Source organism: Malania oleifera, chromosome 5 (assembly GCF_029873635.1).
Source record: "Malania oleifera isolate guangnan ecotype guangnan chromosome 5, ASM2987363v1, whole genome shotgun sequence".
Classification (NCBI taxonomy): domain Eukaryota; kingdom Viridiplantae; phylum Streptophyta; class Magnoliopsida; order Santalales; family Ximeniaceae; genus Malania; species Malania oleifera.
The window spans coordinates 4,344,591-4,353,953 of record NC_080421.1 but is presented as its reverse complement, the minus strand read 5'-3'; the positions used below and the strand labels follow the sequence as shown (position 1 = coordinate 4,353,953).

General features: G+C 36.5%; 1 protein-coding gene across 1 annotated transcript; it reads left to right on the top strand.

Annotated features, from left to right (window-relative positions):
• The first annotated feature begins 642 nt into the window (after window positions 1–642).
• Window positions 643–8,079, top strand: LOC131156662 (uncharacterized). Its single transcript, XM_058110517.1, has 3 exons — window positions 643–1,941; window positions 7,115–7,460; window positions 7,659–8,079. Exons 1-3 carry the CDS (start codon window positions 914–916, stop codon window positions 7,917–7,919), a joined length of 1,635 nt encoding a protein of 544 aa, XP_057966500.1. The 5' UTR covers window positions 643–913; the 3' UTR covers window positions 7,920–8,079.
• Window positions 8,080–9,363: the final 1,284 nt, after the last annotated feature.

Genomic DNA, 9,363 nt, shown 5'->3' with positions numbered 1-9,363 from the left:
TATATTGGTGAACAAAATTATTGTTGTACTCTGCCATTTATGAAGTACTTGAAAAATATTCAATTATACATTTGTTTTGAAAACTTATTTTAGTTATATATGTTTTGATGCCCTAAGTCAATTATTCATATCCGTTCAGATAAAAATTTAAAATTGTAAATAAATTAATATTCTGTAATCAACCAATTGACTCAAAATACTTGATTTGACCTATCTAATAATTATTTGAGCACAAATGTTAGTTTAACGAAGTTAAGAAATATTTAGATTTTTATCACTTCTTTAAATCATTCGCATGTTGAAATGAAAAATAAATAAATAAACGTGATTTTTTAAAGGTAAATTTCACATGAAATGAATTGTTATGTATAATTTATGAGACACTAATCTCGTTGCTCATTGCACAATATATAAAATTTTTATATGATAAATTGTATTAAAAGTCGTTGAAGTTTAACTGAATGTACACTTTATTTCTTCAAATTTAAATTATTTATTCCAAACACAACTTTATAATATCATTTAGTAAAATGATATAAATATGAAATTTGTGAGTGAAATTCAAAGTTTGCCAAACAGGGTATATATAGATACACGAGAATTTCACTCACATAAAGTCTTAAAGTACCAAAGCGGCGCATAGGGATTAGTTGGCGGACGGTTGTCGCATAGGGATTAGTTGGCGGACGTTTTTGGGGGAATTGAAACATGTTTGGTGCATACGTGGCGGCCGCGGGGCCCACCGCCCACTGGAAATGGCCGGCAAGAAAAGCGCGCACTGCGCAGGAGTTCGGAGTTCCTCACCCTCTTCTTCTTCCTCCGTCGTCATCATCCCTCCTGCTCTGCTTCTGACCTTCGAACCATTTTCTGCTCTGCTTCTTCTTTGAAATACCCCTTTCTCTGTCTTTCTCTCATGGGCAGCACTGAAGATCCCAACAAACCCTCGAACCTGCAGGACCCTTCCTCTCCCTCCCAGCCTCTGCTCTCCAAACCCTACCCTTCCCCTCCAATCGAGGAACCCCAACCCGACCCGCCTGACTCAGATCAAACCCAGTACCTCCAGATCTCCTACGCCTCCGGTCCCCGACCATTCAAGGACCTCCCTTTCCTCTTCCTCTTCGCCGTCCTCGTTCTCGCCACTTTCGCCTTCGGGATCTTCGCTGCCGTCAATCGGAACCCCAATTCGTCCCACGTCTCAGCCTACTACTACGACTCCAACTCTACTTCCTGCGTCAAAGACTCCCTCGGTCGAAGTTCGCTTCTCGATTATACCTCGTCTTCGAGTCATCTTGTCAAGGATTTGGTATGGACCCTTGTGATTACTCTGATTCTGAGCGTACCCTTTGGTTTGGTGATTCTTTTATTGCTGAAGCATTACACCAAACAGTTGGTGTACGTTTCGATTCCTTTCTTCATTGTAATTCCCGTGTTCTTCAATGTGTATTGGTTTGCTGCGTGTACTGTTAGCTCCAGTTGCAGAGATTCCTTCCCTCTGGCTTATAGGATTCTATTGCTTGTGTTTGTGTTCTTGATAATTGGTGTGATTGTGTGGCTAGTTGTGGTGAATTGGCACCGAATAGAGTTAACTGTGAGGATAATTGGGGTCGCATCGGATGCGCTGTCGAGGAACTTGGGATTGTTTGGGGTTATTCCGTGTATGAGTTTGGGACTAGTGGTTTATTTTGCACCTATTGTTGTGTTTTTGGTGTTCGCGAGGTTGAATGGAAAGATCGTGCCGCACAAATCTAGTGGAGAGTATAAATGTGTTTGGAAGCAGGATAGTTGGGTGCCTGCCTATTATGCATTGGCTATTCTTACCATGCTGTGGTCTGCCACCGTGATGCTCGAAGCACAGGTTTTTGTGATTAGTGGGACTATTGCACAGTGGTACTTCTCCAAGGATGAATCCACGCCAAAACGAAGTATAAGAAGTTCTTTGAGGTAATTTTTAGCTATTAAACTCTTCTCATTGGTGTAGCGATATAATTTTTTACTCATTTATAGGCTCTTCAGAAGCATGCATGGGCACTAAAATGTTGAATGTCCACATGTTAAATGATTGAGGATGTTCAATCCTGTGGCTTAATGAATGGTGCACAATTTGAAGTATTGGATATGTATATTATATGCTTAGGGGGATGTTCATTTGTACTGCAGCTACTGCTAGATTATTAGTAATTATCCTGAAATGAATGGCTGTATCTGCTGTTTTTTCTCCACAAACTTCTTGTGGTTCTATATGTATTTTAATGAAATTTTGATGTTTATTATAAGCTTCTAGGAGGAGTTTTTAGCAATCTTCTGGTTACTTGAGGTTGCATTATGAATGTTTCAAGTAAATTGTGGGCTTAGAAAGAGCATTAGGATTACTTAGAATGATGGGTAAATCTTTTTCGAAAAAATTAGGAGAACTAAGACTATGATTTATCTCATGCAATGTGGTATTTGTAATACTAGCGTGTAGTATGAAGAAAATTTAGGGTGAAATGTCTGATTGTATTGTGGAACAATCATTAATGGTGACTAAATTTGTGCATGGATGAGGAAGGCGTTCTAAACCATTGCCCCTCGAATTAAAACAAGGTAAGCAAGGTGGAGAAAGTTTCTGAATGTTGTGTCATTAAGCTGTATGCATATTTATCAATTTGGAGTGAAAATTTGTACCCATTGGGCCAGCTATGTTCTATGGTGGAGGATAGTGTGCTGTCGAGGGAAAACATGTGTATAGAATGAATATATCTAAAGTAAGGGTGTCAAGATATCAGATAAGAAAGGATGAGTAAGACATCAGCTTATTCATGAAGAAAAAAATGCCACTAATTGTTCACTGAAGGTTAGAGATGGGTTGACCATGTACAACAAAGACCCGTGATTGCATCAGATTCGCAGCTATGTGGATCATTTTTCATTTTTCTTTGTGCTTGCAGGCAATGCTAGATCTATATATTGAGGTTGAAATTCCTGGCTATCTGCAAATTCTTCTTCCAACTGTATGCTGATTTTGCTTCCAGCAGGTGCTAGTTTTGGTTGCCTATCCTATCATTCAATCCAAGCAAAAAAAAGCAAAAAGTTAAATGGTGTTGAAAGGATGAGAGAAAGGAAAAAATCGCTGTGGATTGAGATTGGGGATTTTTGAATACCTACGGTTTAGTAAAAGACACGGGCCCTATATAGAGCACAATAGCAACAGCAAGTAGCATAGAAAGTGTGATCCTCGCACACAGCAAGTATTTTCCCTCACCCGCCCAAAATCTACTGCTTTTTTCTTAGTTGGAACTTGGTTGCTGAAAATATGGTGCTGGGTTAATCTAGTTGAAAAAGGGCAATTTTGTTTCGGCTACCTCATAAAAAGTTTAGGGTCAGGTCTGTCAACTAGTGGAGTAATATTATGTTTGAGGTGACATGTATGATTGAATAAAACTATTGGATTTTTTTCTTCCCCCTCAAATGGTTGGATGCTTACAGTTTAATAGGAGATATGGGCCTTTCTACGGGAGAACTTGAAGAGGCCAAGTTTTATTTATTTATTTATTTTTTATGAGTTAGATGTCAACATTAGTTTCTATGGTCCTTACACAGTCTAGATGTTGGGAAAGGCACCAATGCGGTTATTAAGTTTTTGCATTGATGTTTGTGTCTGACCACTATATGGTATTTAGTTTTTATCTTATTGCCAGTTGGTAAAATTAAAATTTTGGTTGTTAGCTATCAGCTCTAGGTGGTATCAGTATTACAACTAGCAGTTGATGAACTACAATGTATAGTGTTGGGGTGTGCCATGTAGTACTCCCAGTTTACGAAACACAAGACAATTCAGTGTCCCCTGACCTTGAGATAAGATAGAAATGTCTATTTCCAAGTCCTCGTTATGAAATTCAAGTTTCTGCTTTAGATGCAGTTGTACTTGACTTCCAATCTTTTCCTTTTGGTAACTCATCAAATTGTAGTTTCTTGAACCAAGCCAGTTCTTGTATGTTAATTTGGTTACATAATGTTGTCAATCAAAATATGGGTGACGTAGGATTGCAACTGCTTAGGCATCTTGCTATCTGATTTTCTCACTAGATTACAACTCTTGTTGGGTCGTGTTCTTAATCGTTAGACTTCTTCTGGTAAGACGAATTATGCAATGTTGTATCATTTGCAAATCATTTCTTAGTTGCATGGTTAGAAGGTTGGAATGACTGATTTATTCTCCTAATTTTGGAGATTCCTGCTCATACTGTCTTGCTGTCAAGTTTGTTATGCACTAGGAAACACTGACACTCCTGGAAGCCTTTTGAGTCGCTATTGGACTTGTGTCGGAACATGTTGGAAATTAACTTAATTGTTTTTTTAAAAAAAAATTTCACACATTGGGACACATCCTTGGACCTAAAATGCTGCATTTTGCTCTCCCTGTGATACTGTCATCATATAGAGCACACCCCCACCCCCCCCAAAACCCAAAAAGAAAAAAAAAGGAGAAGAGAGCCAAGAGACACAAAGACTATATATTTTGAGCCCTAGCCCCTTGCTTCCTTGCACCACTGGACGTTCCAAGCTTCACTTTTACCCAGCCTTACCAGGGATGAAGACGTTTCGCTGAAACAGCACTAGTCCTGAGGGGCAGTGGGAGTGAGTAACCAGGAAGATTTTTCTTCCTCAGTTCGAGCCTACTGGTTTGACAAGCTTCCTTCTTCTCCCTCCCTCCCTTCACAAGAATCAGTCACTTTCTGTTTCTTTCATTCTTTATTTATTTATTTATTTTTAAAAATAATAATCTTGAGGAGCCATTGCCTAGCATTAGCCATGTGCAACAGAACAGAGCAAGACCTCTCTATGTTTCTTTTGTGTGTGTGTGTGTGATTTTTTTTTTTGGGTGGTTAGAGCTAAGTTTTTAATGTTGATGATTCTCTAATATGAGTGTAGCTAATGAATATATAGTTGTATTTTATATATGGAATTTATTTGTTGAATGTGCATGAATGATGGCTATATTAAAATTTCCTCAATATTTTTTTGATAGAAAAAATTTATATTTTTTATTTGAAAGGAAAAACCATGCCTAAACAAGTAAATAAATATGTGTACACATTAATTAATTAATGTTGTTATCGTGTTGTATCTGTGTCCTATTTTCTGTTTTCAAAAGTGCCATATAACAGTGTTGTTATCGTGTTGTATCTGTGTCCAATATCAAGATTGGTGCTTCTTAGTTTATGCACAAAAAGTTAGGTTATTAATGAATTAAATATGCTTATTCTGTAGTCTTCTTGAGGTCAATAATGAATGTGGATTCTAGAGAGCACTTTGCGCTTGTCCAAACAATTTGGCACTGCTATTGCAGGATTCTTGTTTGCAGGGGTTGACTGAACAGTAAATGTGCCTGCCCTAAACCCAATATGATCCCCTCACTTAGGATTGGGACCTGCCCTTTGAAAGCATGTTTGTTATGCCATGTTTTGACAGGTTAAGCATGCTGTATTTAGAAAACCATGGGTAGAAATTAGTTGGCCATTTTCATCAGATTTCAAGGGCCTATATTTATTGGAGGCAAGGTAATAAAATAAAGGTTGAAACAGTTGTGGCATGTGAGTCATGTGATTCCGAGCTGTCATGGTGATGGATTATGATTTGTTATTCCATTTGCTTTCCGCATGTTACATATAAAAACATAATTCCTAACTGGTGCCCTCAGCTGAATATTTTCTGCTTTTGTCCGTGATTGACTACTTTGAATTTGTGAGCTTTCTTTATTCAAGTGTCTTTCAAAGGAAGCGGGTAAATGTTTTTTTTTTAAATTTTACCATTAATGATGTAAGTTCTCAAATGAATTTTGTGAGATTTCTTTATTCAAGAGTGTTTTTTAAGTGATGTGGATATTTTTTTTTTCTTTTTTTAACATTAATGATGTGAGTAAGTTTGCTTTAATTGTATTGTTTTAGTATTTTATAGTTCTTTGCTCATTTTTAGTAGATTTTAAGTGTCACTTCACACTTTATTTCAGTAACTAATATTTCAGCTTCTAATTTTTGCTTTACACGTTCCCTCATTGACAACACAAACACTTGCATCTTACATCACATTTTTTGAGCCTGCTTGGACATAGTTGTTAGAATCTTATGATTCACAATTTGATTCATACGATTTGAATCACTTCTACACCAAATCAATTTGAATCTTACTAGAAAATCGGAAAAAAAACTAAATCATTAATGAATCAATCAGTTCAACCTTGTGAAACTAATGATTCAATCCAAATCTATCAATTCACATGATTCTGGACCTATCATATACTTAAAAACCAGAGCAGTTTGAAACCCTAAAACAATGTTTCTTTCTTTTTTTTTATTGCTTTTATTTTACTCTCTCTTCCATTCCTTGTCTGTTTCAGTTTTGTGCTAAAAAACGAGGAGAAAATAGAGCTTTAGGTCTTATGTTGTCTTCACAAAATCATTCTTCACTATTGGAGGAGTATATTGTTCTGCAGTGGGAAGAAGCAGCAGAACACTCACTGTCTAAGGTGGCACGCTTGTTTCGTTGTGTTGATAAAATTCAGAAGTTGATTTTTTAAGTGGTTTGTTCAATTATTTTCATTTTTTTATGTTAATTGTTGTTTTTCTTTTTTCAATCTGAGAAAGAATAAGAATGAAATATCGTTATTATTTTTAATTGTTTTTAAACACCAAATGTTCATTTTATTATTTTTTCTTGATTCCTTCCCTCAAACAGCATAAAGTTCATTTTTTTTATTAATATTTCCTGACTTATTCTCTTACTTTTCATTTGTTTAGGGAAAGCATACACATGAAATATGATTTTTTATTGTCAAAATTTAAATGTATTTTACTGTTTTGCTTGCTGTTTTTATATCAATATATGCATGTCATTTAGATTTGATTTTGGAAATTCATACTGAATCTTATGATTCTAGATTTGAGTCTCGATTCTCAAATCCCAGAATTGGAATTTCAATTCACATTCAAATCTTGATTGACAACTATGCACCTGGAAAAATACATAATTGCTGGCTGATAGAGAGAGATGAATGCTTTGTTTTTTCCTTTTCAGTGAAATGTCGACAATCATTATGATTTCTTGCCCCCTTATGTTCCTTCATAAATTCTTGCAGAAATGCATTTGGCCCCTCCTTTGGCACAGTCTGTCTATCTGGATTACTTATTTGTGTTGTCCGTGTGGTGCGTGCTGCTGTTGATAGTGCCAGACAACAGGACACTCCTGGGATTGTGAACCTTGTACTCCGATGCTGTGTAAACACCTTACTGACAGCTGTTGATTTTCTGAACAAGTTCACCATTAACTTTGCAGCAATAACTGGTGAAGCTTACTGCATTTCTGCAAATATGACATATGAACTTTTAAAACGTAATCTTCTCTCGGCTGTTTTTGTGGAAACTGTATCCACACGTCTATTGGCTGGAATTGTTTTCATCTTCTCTGCAATATACGCAATTGTGGTGAGTCCCTTTCTAATCATTTTAATTTTCAATGAGTATTGATTCAGAAATGGTTTGGGATGATTCTGTCAAAACTGAGTGCTCCAAAGAGCCATTCTCGCACTGCGCATACCGTATACTGTTTTTGTTCTCTTTTCTGACTGCTGTTGAAACTTCTTTAAAGATTCTGGCTTCTAATATTTTTTTTCCCGTGGGCAGGTATGTGCCATCTTAAAGGGTGCAACCAACCTTGGGGCAGATTCATACTTGGTGGCTGCTCTGGCATGGGTACTGCTGATTGTGGTGCTGGCTTTCTTCGCCCATGTGCTAGACAACGTGATTGACACAGTTTACGTGTGCTACGCCATAGATAGGGACAAGGGGGAGGTTTGTAAACAGGAGGTTCATGAGGTATATGTTCACCTCCCCATCAGTAGGAACCACACACCATCTCTTGCCCCAAGAACACTTGATGTATAATTATTCCTTGAATTCTTGTGTAGTTCTTCTCTGCCCAAAATTTGTTGTGTATTAAATTAGAACTGCTGTTGGCAACTTGTGCATACATCATGTGCTGCATTTGTACAATTTTGATGTTTGTTCAATAAAAGAGGTTAGACCCCATGAAACTTCCTGAGCACCTCGGCTGTTCATATCAGACTTCTTCCCCTCATCCTCCTAATGGTGTTGGCAAGAATCTCTTCAAGTATAGAATTCTCCTGCAAAAACCCTGTTGTCCCTATGTTGCAAACCGCATGGAATCATCCAACTGAGTTTTTGAGCTATAACATTTGTGTTCCTGTCGAGCCTTCTCTTCTCTAGAGGTATGAAAAAACAATTCTATGTTTTCAAGAAGCTCAACCCTTCTCCGTAGGACTAATCAAAATTGTCAAATTCTTCTTGCCCCGTTTTGCTGGCAGCTAGAGATTTATCCATGTTTGGTACACAGGAATCAATGAATAGAAATGTAGCTAAGCTGAGGACAAAACCCAGATTACCATTTCCAAAATTTGGATTGAGAAACCCTGGTGTAGTGGTGTGTGGGAATACCAATCTGGGAGTTCCATGCCTCAATAGTATTATTCTTACTATAGCAGCAAACAATAGAAGTATCTTATCAATAATGCTTTTGATTTCTACTCTAGTAATTCAAAAGCAAGCATAGGAGTGGATCATTCTCGTTTTCTAAGAAGAAGAGGCACAGCTGCATCGAGATTTTCAGTTTTGAATTTATTTCAACTTTGGTTCCAAACAAGACCTAAAAGGTAACGTAAGTGGTCACATTCAAATGAAAAGCTCTACTTTAGAATTACTTTTAGGGAGATCACTTTGCTAAGCAAAATTGCATTATATACAAGCCAAACTACTCAACTTTGAGCTTAGCCCACGTTGAGTGATACGAAGTTTTATGAATGATATCTAAGACTGTTAATCCATTATTCCAATGGTGTTAACAAAAAAAGGAAAGAAGATTTAGATTGAAAAAGACTTGAGCCCTTTTCCTCTTTTTTAAGAAAAAAAAAAAAAAGGAGTTTTGAGCTGGGATAAAATTCGCCCTCAAACTTGAAGGTAAGTAGGGTCGGGCCTTATCTGTTGATGACCATGCTACGATACAATATGAAAAAATTAAAATAAAAGACATTGATCACCCTTGAAATTTCAAAAATCTGAAATCTTAAAGACCTATTTTAAGATTTAAAAATTTTTTAAAATATCTTTTAAAGTTTGTTAAAAGATATAGATCTCTCCTTATATTTAGTAAAAAGATAAAATTTTGAGGGATATATGTGTCCGAGAAATCAAGGTCAACTTAGAAAATATGAGGGAAGGGAAAGGAAAATATAAAGGAATTCAATTTCTCATGTTTGGTTATCAAGAAAATAAAATATATATCAAATCAATGAACAAAAATTTGGTTTTATAC

Excerpts from the sequence above, each read along its gene's own strand:
- LOC131156662 (XM_058110517.1), top strand. The coding sequence starts at position 914 with ATGGGCAGCACTGAAGATCCCAACAAACCCTCGAACCTGCAGGACCCT. Across the intron at positions 1,942-7,114 it reads AGTATAAGAAGTTCTTTGAG|AAATGCATTTGGCCCCTCCT; the intron begins GTAATTTTTAGC and ends AAATTCTTGCAG. Across the intron at positions 7,461-7,658 it reads CTGCAATATACGCAATTGTG|GTATGTGCCATCTTAAAGGG; the intron begins GTGAGTCCCTTT and ends TCCCGTGGGCAG.